Source organism: Antechinus flavipes, chromosome 1 (genome assembly GCF_016432865.1).
Source record: "Antechinus flavipes isolate AdamAnt ecotype Samford, QLD, Australia chromosome 1, AdamAnt_v2, whole genome shotgun sequence".
Taxonomy (NCBI): domain Eukaryota; kingdom Metazoa; phylum Chordata; class Mammalia; order Dasyuromorphia; family Dasyuridae; genus Antechinus; species Antechinus flavipes.
Genome location: NC_067398.1, coordinates 327,513,656 through 327,529,249, shown reverse-complemented (window position 1 = coordinate 327,529,249; position 15,594 = coordinate 327,513,656). Strand labels below are relative to the sequence as shown.

At 34.7% G+C, this 15,594-nt stretch overlaps 1 protein-coding gene across 2 annotated transcripts in view; it reads left to right on the top strand.

The window, feature by feature from the left end:
• CORO2A (coronin 2A) overlaps positions 1–15,594 on the top strand; it is a 156,315-nt gene that overhangs the window by 98,696 nt on the left and 42,025 nt on the right. For both annotated transcript variants that reach the window (XM_051967025.1, XM_051967015.1), the window contains exon 2: positions 2,406–2,606. In XM_051967025.1, coding sequence (XP_051822985.1) covers positions 2,406–2,606 — 201 coding nt within the window. The remainder of the gene's footprint in view (positions 1–2,405; positions 2,607–15,594) is intronic.

Genomic DNA, 15,594 nt, shown 5'->3' with positions numbered 1-15,594 from the left:
CCAAATGTTAAGCCTCATATATTCTTATTGATGGCAATTTTTACTGTAACAGCTAAAAATTCCATTATAGCAAATATCATTACAAAAGAAGGTTTCTATAGAGCAAATCTATTTCTATGTACCCAGTAAATGGTCTGTAGAAATAGTGTTTTGCTGACTAGGTTATAAAGAATGTTTATAGAAAATAATTCTTTGCTGTGAATGCTTTCTTTGGTCATTGTCCAGAACCTTTCATGAAAGTACCTAACTGTGTGTGGTTTACCTGCCAGGCAACAAGAAGAGGAGAAAAATGAGCTGTAACTATTTGTCTTTTGTTCTGCTATCCAGTTGCCTACAAATCCTACAGATCCAAAACAAATATCCTTAAGATTGGGTTTTCTCCCCCCATTTCCACTAATTAATCCACCATCTTCCTTTTTTTAAGAAGAGAAATCTATAAATAATTTTTTAACTCTTCTCCAACCTCTCTTCTTTTTTAATCATTTTTTGGAAAATGTTTCTTAGATTTGTCCCCTTCTTTCAATATTGATCAATTGTTTAAGTAATGGTAATCAATTTTCCTCTGTCCTCTCCTTTTCAAAGAAGCTTCATTGCCGAGGAAAAATAAGCAAATGTATAATAACAATAACTATGTTATTTATAGTAATGATAATGAATATAGTTGTCATTTGAAGTGCTAATAGTAATGAATATAGTTGCTATTAGGAATACTTAAAGTTCAAAAAGTACTTTATAAACATTATCATATATTAAGACCTTCAGGGATTCCCAATTTGACAAATAAGAAAACTGAGAATCAGAGAAATTGAATGACTTGTCCATAGTCACACAGTTGTTAAGTGTTAGAGGTGGGATTTACTCCAAATCCATTAAGCATTGACTCTTGCTATTCTGCTGAACTACTCATTAGTTTGATATAGATATACATGTGCAGTCACGTAAAACACATTTCCATATTAGCAATGTTGCAAAAAAACACAGACCAAAAGCAAACAAACAAAAAACAAAACCACCACCAACAAAAAAAAAAGTTTAAAAAACTATGCTTTGATCTGGTCTGTTGACTTCACTACATCAGTGCATATAAATCTTTTCAAGTTTTTCTGAAAGCATCCTGCTCATTATTTCTTATAGCTCATTAGCATTCCATCATAATCATATACCACAACTTGTTCAGCCATTTCCTGATGAGCATTTCCAAAAATACCTGCTATAAATATTTTTGAATTTTTAATTTTTTTCTTCTTCTTTGATCTCTTTAGCATGCAGAGCTAATAATGGTATTCCTGGGTCAAAAGAATATGCAGAGTTTTATAGTCCTTTGGTTATAATTCCAAATTTCTTTCTAGATGGTTGGATCAGTTCATAGTGTCCTGCTTTTTCTATCTTTCCAACATTTATCATTTTTCTTTTCTGTCATATTAGTTAATCTTACAGGTATGAGGTGGTGCCCCAGTTTTTTAATTTCTATTTTCTAATCAAATGTGATTTAGAGCATTTTTCTATGACTATAACTAGTTTTGATTTCTTCTTCTGAAAATGACCTATTTATATTTGACCATTTGTCAATTGATGAATGACTTGCAGTCATAAATTTGATTCAGGTCTCTTTATATTTGAGAAATAAGGTCTTTATCAGAGAAACTTGCTGTAAAAATGTTTTCCCAGTTTTTTGCTTTCCTTTTAATCTTGAATACATTGGGGGAATTTTGGTATAAAACTTTTAAAATTGGTTGTACTCAAAATTAACCATTTTATATCCTGTAATGTTCTCTATTTCTTGTTTGGTCATAAATTCTTCTTTTATCCATAAATCTGACAGGTAAAATATTCCATACTCCCCTAATTTGCTATGATATCAACCATTGCCTAATTCATTTATTCATTTTGACTTTATCTTGGTAAACAGTAAAAGATGCTGGTCTATGCCTATTTTCTGCCAATCTGATTTCCAGTTTTCCCAGCAGTTTTTATCAGTTGTTGAGTTCTTATCTCAAAAAGCTTGAATCTTTGAGATGATCAAATACTAGATTACTATGGCTAGACCATATTCCTTCACCTTTTTACATTGTTTCCCTCAATATTCTTGACCTTTTGTTTTTTCTTAAGTTAATTCTTTGCTAGTTTGATATGGCTCTGAATAAGTAAATTAATTTAGGCAATTATCCTTTTTATTATATTGGCCCAGCCTACCCATGAGCAAATCATATTTCTCCAGTCATTTAGATCTATCCTTATTGTGTGAAAAGTGTTTTGTAATTGTGTATATATAATTCCTAGGTTTTTTTCAGCAGCTAGACTCCCAGTATTTAATATTGAATTTTATTTCATTTTAAGTGGAATTTCTCTTTCTATCTGTGCCCCTACAATTTTTTAAATTTCATTTGCTCTTTTTCCTCTGGCAGATGTCATGGCACCCTCAGTATCGAAGTTCAAAGTTCCGCCATGTCTATGGCAAAGCCGCCAGCAAAGAGAATTGCTATGACTGTGTACCCATCACCAGGAGCGTCCATGACAATCATTTCTGTGCTGTTAACCCCCACTTCATTGCTGTTGTGACAGAATGTGCTGGAGGGGGTGCCTTCCTCGTCATCCCAATACATCAGGTAACAAGGCCTATTAATCCTGTCAGTGGTGGATGTCACAGCATTATGGACCTTCTGGCCCTTTACTATCACCTGGAATCAATTTTTCCCTCTAAAACTCTGACTCTCTAAAGCTGTCTCCGTGTTCTGAGCCAGTCTATAATGATCTGTTATCCATCTTTGACCATAGCAACTTCTCAGGCAACTCTACTTTCCCCCTAATCCTTTCATCTACTCAGTATGTATCATGAATGAACCTATTTATTTATATTCTTTCTCCAAACTATTCAGACTTTTCTTTGTATCCCTAGTGTTTAGTACAAAGATAGCACCTAATAAATGCTTATTGATTAATTGGTCCGTATTCCATTAGGGGATAACACATGAAAAATCATTGTCTCTCTCTCTCTCTCTTTCTCTCTGTTTCTCTCTCTCTTTTTCTCTCAGTATTCATATAGGGCTACCTTGATATATACAGTGGGAAGTTCCATGGTTTAGAACAGTGAAGTCAAACAGAAATATATGCAAGGGCTACTTATCTATACATGAGGATCCTTGAGAACTACATATTGAATTATTTTTAAGTTGTAATGTACTCTTTGTTTTACTGCATTTTTATTTATTTTGTTAAATATCTCCCAATCGCATTTAATCTGGTTTGGGCTGTACCCAGAAGTGTTTCCAACTGATGTGGTCCATAGATCTTGTGTTGGACTCCTCTGGTTTGAACATGACAAATGTAGAGATTGAATTGAGTTATGGGCTATTCTGTCCAAGGTTCTCTTGCCATCACACGTCCCAGGAGAGAGATATATATCAAGACATGGTTGTTCTCCCTCCTCTCAAACTTAAAGATTAAAGGTACTCCCAGCTTCTTTTAGTAGTCATGGAGAAGTTCTGCCCCTCCAGTAGTTTGTATATTGGAATTAACATATATTTTTTACCATGTTTAACATATATTGGGTTACTTGCCATTCAGGGGAGAGGATGGAGAAAGGGAGGGAAAATTGAAACACAAGGTTTTGAAAGGGTTAATGTTGAAAAATTATCCATGCATATGTTTTGAAAATAAAAAGCTTTAATAAAAAAGAAAACAGAAGAGTACATAGTGAACCAGCTTTGAAATCAGAACAATCAGGGTTCCATTCCTGCTTCTGACAGATGCCAGTTGCATGACCCTAAACAAGTCATTTAAATAAGTCACTTAAACTTCTCAGTATCCCCATACAACTCTCCAAAATAGAATGGAAAGCAAGTATTGTCTTTTATTGATTAGATAGAGATTTGTACTACTAAAATAGCAGGTCTGGTCCAAACAATAATAGTTATAATCTTTAAAGTGCTGTCCCTATAACAATGTTGGAATATATGTAGACAAGAATTATTATTTCCACTTTACAGAAAAGAAAATATGATCACATGGATAGTAAATGTGAGGGAAATCATTTAAACTGAAGTCTTGTCCTCTAAGTATCATATTCTTTTCACCAAACAATACTTCCAATCTATAAATAAGCTTTAATCCATTTGAATTTTCTGCCAGTACTACTTTTGGAGCAATGAATTCCAAAAATATGTGATATCCTTTGTGAAACAAGGCTCCTTTTTACTTGTCCTAAAATTAATCACATTTCCCTGGAGTTCACCTCATCCTAGATTTTCTTAATAAAGTAATTAAACATGGGATATGGGCACAAACAATTGCTGTCTTTGAAAGACTATTGAATGAAAAGCACTTTTATTAAAATTACAAAATTACATCAATTTTTAAGAGATCTGTGGTTTCATCAGTGTGGGTACAACCCTTCTATGTCTTGGGAGTTTTGATTTCATGAGTTTCTGTAGCCAAATCACTTCATCACTTGGTATCCAACCTTTGGATAGTAATCCTCTCCACAATTTAGAAATCTGGTTCTCAGATGACAGAAGCTGAGTTTGTCCCCAAGCAGATCTTTTCCAGACTGGGAAGTTCTACCAGTGTCTGAACTCCAATGGCATGGCCTTTGAGAAGCCAAGGTCACAGCATAGATCAGGGAATAGAGATCTAACGAAAGAAATCAACTAACTAGTAACTTTCTGGTTAATTTGTATGTGATCAGAAAACATAAATTATATAACAATAGAGACTGTAATTTCTTTACTTTATTGAATTATACCATGATTGAATATCAGAAATTTCACTATACCAATCTCAGAATGCAAAATCAAGTGCTGAGCTCTTAAAATAATTCTCAGTGACACAATGTCCCAGATTTGGAAAAGAATCTAGACATAATCAAATCCAAATGCCATCTAAAGAGCATTGATGGATAATCTAACTTTTCTTAAGGATCTCTACTAGCAAGGTATTCACTACTTGTCATAGAAGACATTCTATTTTTCAACAACCATTATTAATGAGAAGCAATTCCCTTTATTGATCCATAATGTTTCCCTTTAGCTGTTATCTCTTAATACTAATTTTGCCCACACAGAATAAATAATTATTTCACATCATAGCCATTTGTCTTATTGAAGAGAAATATCATGTTCCCCTAAATTTTCTCTTCTTCAGGTTAAACCTCCCCAGTTTCTTCAAACAATACTGAATATAAAAAGGAAGTGATAATGTCATTGATATACCCATTATATACATGAAAAACAACTTGAAAATGAGAAAAAATATTGAAATATGATTAAAACCCCACTTTATTAGAAGGAGATTATTTGTTTGCCACATCTGAGCAATTTCTTAGTATATTTGTTCAAAGGATAAAATCAGCTCTCAGCAGTCAGTTCAAGCTGGTTCAAGCACACCTCTGATCAATACAATGACCAATTGTCTGCTGAGGACCTATGAAGAACCATATTGCTTACCTATATCACAAAAGAGAAGTGATAGATTCAGGATAGAGACTGAACATTTTTTAACATGGCTACTGTTGTTTTCCTTAACTTTGCTTATTTGTAAAACCTTACAAAGGGTTCCCCCCCACCCTTTCTTTTTCTTGTTGTTTAATTGAGAGAAGTGTGTGTGTGTGTATGTATATATGTATACATACACACACACACACACACATACATACATACATACATATATGGCAGAGAACACAAGGAAGTTCTGAAGGAATTATAAATAAGCAGGAGAGTTTTGAAAGTAATTAATGGCATTTATTGTATACTATTTTTGTTTTTAAAAAAGCAGTTGGAAAAAATAGAGATTCATATAAAAAAGAAAAAGAGTAGTTTTAGTTGCATATTAATTTAAATTATAACAGAACCTTATTATAATGTGGATTATTAGTACATGCATATAAATATATCAAATGTTTATTCATGATGGATTTCGGGTCAGAAAGACCTGGATTTAAATCCCATTTCTGACACTTGCCAGATGTGTGACTCAAGACAAATTATTTAATTTCTCTGAGCAGCAGATCTGTAAAATGGGATTAATAATAGTAACTAACTCACCTGATTCTTGTGCAACTCGAATGACATAATACATGTAAACTGTTTTACAAACCTCAATATGAAATATAAAGGTTAGCTAACATTATAATTGTTATTTTTATCATGTTCCCCAAGACATTGTTCCATCCAGAAAAATCTAATATAATTAACATAATATCAATATTGATCCTGTCATCATCACTAGTATTTTAAAGGGTTCCTTCTCTATGAGATTTTTCCACAGAGTTCTATTAAATTGTCAACTTGATGGAGAGCTAATTAATGGATATTATCGCCTTTAAGGGTTATCAGCCCATCAAAGTAAAACTTTTAAGCTTAGCCAAACACTATTATATTTTTATGCTTAATCTTTTGTAACTAAGGCTATTTTTAAATAGCTCTTTGATGATTCAAGAACTTCTAATGAAGGGAGATAACTTAAAAAAAACCCATCTGATGAGCTTCAGTTCCCTTTGTTCCTTTGTTTTGTTTAGATTTGTAATTCTATAGTCACAGATGGCTTCTTTATTTTGGATATGGTGTTACTTGGAGTATTTGGAACCCCAAGTCAGAGGAATTGGGTTTCTCACTCCCAGTTCCACCTGGTAGTAGCTGAATGATTTGGGGAAAGTCATTTAATTTCTCTGTGCTTCCCATTCCATTTCTGTAAAACAAGGAAGCGAGTTAGGTGGTCTTTAAGGTCCATTCATTCTTGTAACATCTGAAGCTTATAATTAGCAAAGTATAGATAATACTATCATATTTTTTAAAAATCCCTATCCCCTCTGGAGGTTCTCTTAGCATAAGCTTGGTTAGTAGGGGAAACAGATAATTGGTTCAGGCATAACTTCTGGTCCATAGACAAGTTCAGGGATGAGACAGAAGCCAAAGCTTCTTCTTCCTCCTTCCCTTTTCCTAGCCACTACCACCTTGCTAGAATTCCATTCTTCTGTATAATACAAACTCTTTGAAATGAGGTATGGTTTCTTTTTTCCCTGTGTCTCATCTGGCACATGAGGCACTTAATAAATGCCTGGTGATTTGTTGGTTGACCCAAAATATTGATTTTCTCATATGAATGAAGGTTAGGACTTTATGGTATATGTAGCTATACATTTCAGTTGTTAACTTTTTTGTTGACTTAAATTTTCTAAATTAATTTTATCGATTTTTATTACATTTTAAGTTCCCAAATATTCCTTCCTTCTTCCCATTCCACACTACAGATCACCATTTGACACAGATTTATAATAATATGTAAAATCATACTATGCATACTTCCATTTATCAATTCTTTCTCTGGAAAAGGATAGCATATTCCTTTATAGATCCTCTGTAGCTGATTTGACTGTTTGTAGTATTTAGAATAACTTTGTTGTCCACAATGATTCATCAAATATTGCTGTTACCATATACAATATTCTCTTGGTTTTGCTCAATTCACTTTTCATTATTTTCTGTAAATTTTCCCAGGTTTTTCTAATATCAGTCCACTCATCATTTCTTACACCACAGTAATGGTAATTCTGTCACAATTATATACCACAATTTGTCTAGCCATTCCCCAACTGATGGGCACCCTTTAAATTTCTAATTCTTTACTGTCACAAAAAGAACTGGTATAAATATTTGGAACATACAGCTTTTTTTTTTTCTTTTTCTCTGATCATGTTGAGAAATAAACATAATATTATATTGCCGGGTCAAAAGATATACAAAGTTTTATAACTCTTGAGGCATAATTCCAGGCTACTCTCCAAAATTGTTGGATCAGTTCACAATTCTACCAACAGTGTATCAATATATCAAGTTTTCTATATTTGTCTTTTTTCCCTTTCTGTCATTTAAACTACTCTGCTAGGTATAAAATGATATCTCAAGCTGGTTTTAATTTGCATTTTTCTAATCAATAAAATTTGGAACATTTTTTTCTTATGACTACATATTGTTTTGATTTCTTCATTGAAAAACTGCCTGTTCATATCCTTTGGCTGCTTATCAACTGGGAAATGACCCATATTCTTATAAATTTAACAAAGTTCTCCATTTATTTGAGATATGAGGCCTTTGTCCAAGAAACTGTCTATAAAGTGGGCTATACACTCTCTAAGTTCTAGTTCTTTGAACAAGATAAAAACTTCCCTGATTCTCAGGAATTCCCCCTCTTCCCTGTCTCTCAACCACTTGTGAATGTGAGGCTTCACTAGCAAATAAATAAAATACCCAGACTCTCCCTAATCCTAAGTGGTCATGCCATCAATACTCTGTAACTAGGTTCCGGCCTGTCTCTCCATCATTCAAGTAGCCTATTTTAATGTCCCAATTCCTCAGTGATAAAGGGGCTCCTTCTGTTTCAAGCTTCTAGTAACTGTCAGATGAAATAATAGTCCCTCAGGGGCTCTTTAAATCCTTTAAACCATATGGAATACCCATTATGCCCATAAATACTATACTGTACTACAACTTTATTGTGTGTCTGAGATAAGGTGGGGATGATTATAGATCTTCCTTGATGTATGTGAATGTTTCGATCTACTGGGAATTAAAATAGTTAGTAGCCTAAAACATTGCTTATTCTCTTCCACATAAATTACAAATTAACTGTGTAATGCTGAGATTAGAAAGGAGGGTGGGGCAGAGAATGAGATGTGCTTACTCAGTGCTTCATTTGTGTTTAGCACTAACAGTACTTGTTTTCACACTTTGGTCCAGAATAACTCTGAGTCTTGGGAACTGACAAAAAATATTCTTTTATGGCCTTATCCTTTTTTTTTTCTTTTCAAAGGATATCTTTATCAGAGTTCTTTACACTGAAGTTACTCCTGAAGTAAATTCTCCCATTCTAATCTCAGTTCCTTCCCTGTTCTTATTCTCAGAGTAAAGAGAGACTTGAACTTATTGGTTCAGATTCCAAAGTTTGTAACTCAAGGACTCTCAGACTTAAGGTCTAGATTATTCCAAAAAGAGAGACACAGAGAGACAAAAACAGATACAGAGACAGCAAGAAGAGAGAGAGGGAGGAGAGAGGGAAGGAGAAAAAAAGAGAGGAAGGAGAGAGAGATGGAGAGGAGAGAGAGACAGAGATAAAGAAGAAGAAATAGAGACACAGAAAGCCAGAGAGAGACAGAACCAGGGAGAGCAGAGCCAGAGAAAGAGGGAAAGACAGAATGCTTCCCTTCAACACATCTGGATTGGGGCTGGTAGCATAGAGTAGCCACAGTAGCAGTACCCATTGCAAAGGCACTCAGTAAAATGACTGTTTTGTCCCCTGTGCATTTCCTCATGCACATAGCATGAGAGGGAAATGACAGGACGGAGCCTTTCTGCCATAAATAGCCTTGCTCTGATAATGCTTTTAAGTCACTCGGTTGAGTATCCATTGTGCTCCTAACATTTTCCAATATTCACCCTCACTGCCCAGAACCATCTCCAACCACAAGGTCATGACTGCTGGCTTAGGGGGTAAATGCTCTTCCTTGCTGTACCTGGAAGGTCACAAAGGACTTCCAGTTATTTGGTATCCCTTGAATTATGAATATCCTTTATTTCAATGTGTTTAGAGTTCTGTAGGGATGGAGCTGAGCAGACCTGGGATGATTACAGGGCAAAAACTAAAAGGAGAGTTGGTGCTGAGAGAGATGGCCTGGGGCAGTTGAGTTGGCCAGACTTCATAGTAATGACACTTCAGGATGTGGACAGCAGCCAATGATGGCTGAATGAAGGACAAAGAAAGAGGCTCCTTCTCATCACTCATTGGTTTCTTTAAAGTGGGGCAGCGAGGTGGTGCAGTGGATAGAACACCAGCAAGTCAGGAGGACCCGAGTTCAAATCTGGTCTCAGACATTTAACACTTCCTGGATATGTGACCCTGGGCAAGTCTAGTACCATCTTGGGGTCCACTGTCCAGAACAAGTCACTGATAGCTCTGCTGCACTCTGCCCTTAGTCATACAAAATCTGCAATATTGTGTTCAGTCCTGGGCACTACATTTTGAACATGGATCAATTAGAGCACATACAGAGGAAAGCAACCAGGAGGGTAAAGAGAAGTCCTATGAAGACCTCTTGAAAAGGCCGAGGGAGATGTGATCAAGATCTTCAACTATTTGAAAGGTTATCTTATGGAACAGTAATTAGATTTATTCTACACAGTTCCTGAGAAGATATCTGGGACCAGTGAGCAGAAGCTATTGAGCTACTGAAAAGCAGATTTAAGTTCAGTATAAGTAAGTTGTGTGTGTGTGTGTGTGTGTGTGTTGTGTGTTTGGTTTTGTTTCTTGTTATGGTTTTTTTGGTTGGTTTTTTTTTGGCTGAGGCAATTGGGATTAAGTGACTTTTGCAGGGTCACACAACTAGGAAGTGTTAAGTGTCTGAAGTCAGATTTGAACTCAGCTTCTCCTGACTTCAGGTGCTGTATCCACTACACCAAATAACTACCCCTAGGTAAATTTTTTAAAAAATAAAATAAAAACTTCCCAACAGTTACAACTGTCCCAAATTGCTTGGGAGGTAATGAATTTGCTGTCACAATGGGTTTTTTAAGTAGCTATAGGCTTACCTATTGGAAAGGGACTTCCTGCTCAGTGGAGCTGGTCCAGGTTTTCCTCAAAGTGCCAGTTCTGAAAGTCTCTGATTTTACAACCACCAACGCTCTCGTAACTTTTTCCTCCTTCCTCTTCTTAGAGTAGCACTATGCAAATAACTCCTCTGGAGCTGAGATTGAAGTCAACATTCTGGCTGGTTGGGTAACATCTCACCAACCTCAAATGTGTCTTACACAAATAAATAAATCTGAGATGAATCCCTTCTTGCAGGAAACAGGCCAGGATGGTTGAGAGAGTATGAATGGCTTTAAAAGTATAGGACTAGATAGGCACTAAACCTGTGATTCATTAGTTTAGGGAACTTCTAATGAGGATGCAGCTATTACCAATGAAAGTCAGCACCTTCTTTCTGCCTAGATATATAAAAAAAAAGTTGCCTAAGACAATGAGAAGTCAAATAAGTTGCTCGAGGTCATACAACTGGAATGTGTCAGGGCAGGAATAAGTCTTCATTACAACACAGTCAGCTCTCTATCCAGTTCAGGAGAATGGGAAGGAAACAAGCATTTGTCAGATAAAGCACTGTGCTGTCCACAGATTCAGTCACTTAATCTAGTCACTTACTAGATTTGAATCTTTCCTTAATGGCTGGATCAGTCCACAGCTCCACTAACAGTGAGCTAATGTCCCAGTTTTCCTACATGCCAGAGGAAAAAAAAAAAAGGTCATATTTGAACTTTCTGACTCTAGGCCCAGTATTCTATACAATTTCCCTTTTAGCAGTCTTTTCAACAAGAAAAAGGTCTTTCCTATAAAAAGGGCAGGTAAGAAAACTGGGACATCAGTTCACTGTTAGTGGAACTGTGAACTGATCCAGCCATTAAGGAAAGCAATTTACAACTATGTCCAAAGGACTATAAAACTATGCAGAAAACAGTCTTTCCTTTAAAAAGGGAAGGTAGGAAAACTGAGACATCAGCTCATTGTTAGTGGAGCTGTGGACTGATCCACCCATTAAGGAAAGCAGTTTAGTATGTTCAGAGGTGTTTAAAATTGCACATACCCTTTGACCCAGTAAGACCCCTGTTAGATGTATATCCCAAAGACATCAAAAACAAGAAAAAGAAAAAAATGGAAAGGACCTATTTGTACAAAAACATTTTAGAAGCTCTTTTTGTGATGGCCAAGAACTGGAAATCAAATCAGTTGGTGAATGGCTAAACAAGCTATGGTATATGATTATGATGGAATATTATTGTGCTATAATAAATGACAAGCAGGATGATTTCAGGAAAACCTGGAAAGACTTACATGATCTGATGCAAAGTGGCATCTTGCTCACAACAACAGCAATATATGATAAACTATGATGATTTAGTTATTTTCAGCAATGCAATGATCCAAGATAATCCCAAAATGATCAAGCATACTGCTCCAGAGAAAGAATTGATATTGTTTGAATACAGCGTGAAGCATGCTATTTTTCACATTCTTTCTTTCGTTGTTTTTATTCTAGTTTTCTTATACAAAATGACTAATACAGAAATGTTTTACATGATTACATATGTGTAATCTATATTTGACTGCTTACCATCTCAGGGAGGGATAGAATTTGGAACTTAAAATTTTAACATGTTAAAAAGATGTTTTTAATATGTAATTGGAAAAAATTAAATATAAAAAGGGAAAAGTAACAAATTTAAATAAGGTCCCCAAGTTCAAATTTGTACTCAATAGAAAGTCATCAGTTGCATGTTATCCACATCCCAAAAACTGTTGGGAAAATGGTCAGACAAGCAGGTAAGATATAAGTAATGATTAATTATGACCTGGGCCTGAGGAAGCTAGTATAATGTCTGAAATAAAATAGACACTTAATAAATATTTGTTTATTTTTTGATTGAGGCTGGACTACAAAAGATATTTGATTAAAAAATTCAGTCAGTTAATAGCAATTTATTAAACATGTACTATATATGCCAGACTCTATATTAGGCCCTGAGGATAAAAAGATAAAATTGAAATAATCCCTGTCCTCAAGTAGCTAATAGTGTTATCAAGAGAAACAACCTGTATATATATAAATATATGTGTGCATATATATATACCAAGATATGCAAAAGAAATACAAGATGACTTTTAGGAGGAGACATGGGTATCTGAAGGGATCAGGTAAGGCCTCATGGAGGAGCTGATTTCAGCTGTGCACTGAAGGAAACTAGGGATTCTGAAAAACTTGAAAGTGAAAGAGTGCACTCCAAGCACTGGACAAGCTATGCAAAGACATGAAGCAGGAAGTGGAATGTTTGTTGACTGTATAAAGGAGACAGATGTGTAATCATCCCTCAAGGCACTAGAAGGGTAAGCTGGAGCCAGATTTGTGAAGGACTTTAAATACCAACTAGAGCAATTTGTACACACAGTTCTGTTCTAATGCTTGTTTTGAAAACATGCATTTTGTTCCAATGCGATTGATTTATTAGGGAGCAATTTGAGCAGAACGAGAATTTTATGTTAGCTTGTGTATGATTTCATCCTTTGGGAAATAGTATGAAGACACAGAAAAACAGCACTACTTGACAAGGAACTGCAAACCAAATAGATGCCCATCAGTTGGAGAATGGCTGAATAAATGAATGTTATGGAATATTACTGTTCTATAAGAAACAATCAGCATAATGATTTCAGAAAGATCTGGAGAGACTCAGATGAACTGATGCTAAGTGAAATGAGCAGGACCAGGAGATCATTGTACAGGGTAACAAGAAGATTATATGATGATCAATTCTGACAGACATGGCTCTTTTCAACAATGAGATTATTCAGATCAGTTCCAATAGACTTGTGATGAAGAGAGCAGCTACATACAAGAGAGAGGACTATACAGACTGATTGTGAATCACTACATAGTATTTTCACCTTTTTTTTCTTTTTTATTTTTTTCCTTTTTGATCTGATTTTTTGTGCAACATGATAAATGTGGAAATATGTATAGAAGAACTGCACATATTCAACATATATTGAATTACTTGCTGTCTAGGAGAGGGGGTGGAGGGAAGTGAGGGAGAAAAATTTGGAACACCAGGTTTTGTGAGGGTAAATGATGAAAACTATCTTTGCACATATATTGAAAATAAAAAGCTATTTAAAAAAACAGCACCACTTCATAATAATACATGATAAAACCCTTCTGACACACACACATCAAGTCTTTTTCAAGTCAAAGTGCCATATTTATTATATATTTTGATGCAGTAGGAACTGCAGGCCAAGAATTGGTTCAACTTTAACCCTTCCATTTACTTTCCACCGTGACTGAAGTCCAGCCCCCTTGGTGAATGTCACCAAGATCATTCCCTCACTCACAACTATTCCACTTAGCCAACTCATCTCTTGTAGAAACTGGGGCATCGAACAACACTATTATTTATTATTATTGTATTAATGTCTTTCTTAACTGTTTAACATGTTTAAAAGTGTGCTACCATTTTATTAGGTTCCGTTGTTTCTTGTTTTGGGATGTGTTGCTGAAATTTTTAATGTTTTTTCCCCCTAAAGTTCTGTGGTTTCTATTATGCTGATTTGCACATGAAGGAGATTTTTAGGACCACATATGTATCATCATGAGCACAAAAGTATTAATCAGGAGAGTGACATGACTATACCTGTGCTTTAGGAATTCACTCTAGCAACTATATTAATGATGGATTTGATAAACAAACAGAAGTAGGAAAATCAATGAAAAGATTGTTGAAATACCCAAAAGGAAAAGTGTCAAGGAATTGAATTGGTCATTGGAAAGTGAACAGCTTTGAGATACATTGTGAAGGTGAAAAAACAAAAAAATTGACAACTAATTAAACATAAGAATGAGGGAAATTTTAGAGTAAAGAATGACTCTGAGGTTGTGAATCTGACTGCAATGATGGTATTCTAGACAGAAAAATTATTACAGTGTGGGGAGAGGAAAGCAACCAAGAACCATAAATATATCTATAAATTTTTTATGAGAATAGTCTAAGTAAGGATCGAGGGTATCCACAGCAGATCACATCTTCATAGTTCTCACAATTAAAGGATAAGTGTAGAGAATAGAAAATCCCACTATGATTTTTATTTAATGGTTACAAAAAAAAAAAAAAAGCTTTAAAGATTCTCCTTCAACTAGTGTCTTGTACGTATGTTAGAGTCATACAGGCTTTCTTCATAGATGCAAACACAAAGATAACTTTGTTTAGTAAACCTTTCATAGCTCTGTATAGCATATGTGTAATGTGATAATTTTATTTTTAGAGATAAATATTTATTCAATGCTCCATTATAAAGAAGTTTATTCATCAAACTAAAGAAACTAACATGTATCTAAATGTAATTTTTTAAATTAACAAATTAAGACAGAATTCCATAATTTTTGGATATGTGTGTTTTTCTGGGTATATGTTATATCCTGCATACAAACTTACATATCTTCTGAATAATCAATAGTAAGAGAGACTTAAAACAAGAAACTAGTTATGCAATAAGGCCAAGAAAAATACCTTATTAAAATCTAGTGCTTTTCATTTTGTTTTTGAGTTCCTGGTGCTTTGCATACAATAGGTGCTTAAAAAATAGTTACTGGATTGGATTGGATGATTTAATTCTTTAAAAATACTAAGATTCTTCAGGTTCTCCAATGTGGCAGAAGATATTGTGCTAATTGAATTAAGCCATGTAATATTGTAATGTCTCCTCAAGCAGTCCACAGTCATTCAAAAGTGATTTCCCTACAGATGTTACAGTGCTCCAGACAAAAGAGCCAGTCTCAAGTAATGTTTAACAATTAGCTTGAGAAGAGAAGAGGAAGAGAAGAATGTGTTCAGAACATACTTTTAAGTTTAATCTGCATTATAAACATTTTCTCCAATGATTTCTTAAGGTCTAGACAATTAAAAAAGAATAAATCAAGCCCTGATTTGTATCATTTGATTTTTATTTCTGAGGTATGAATTTTTACACTAAAAATTTAACAATCCACCCTCTTGAGCTGGTTCA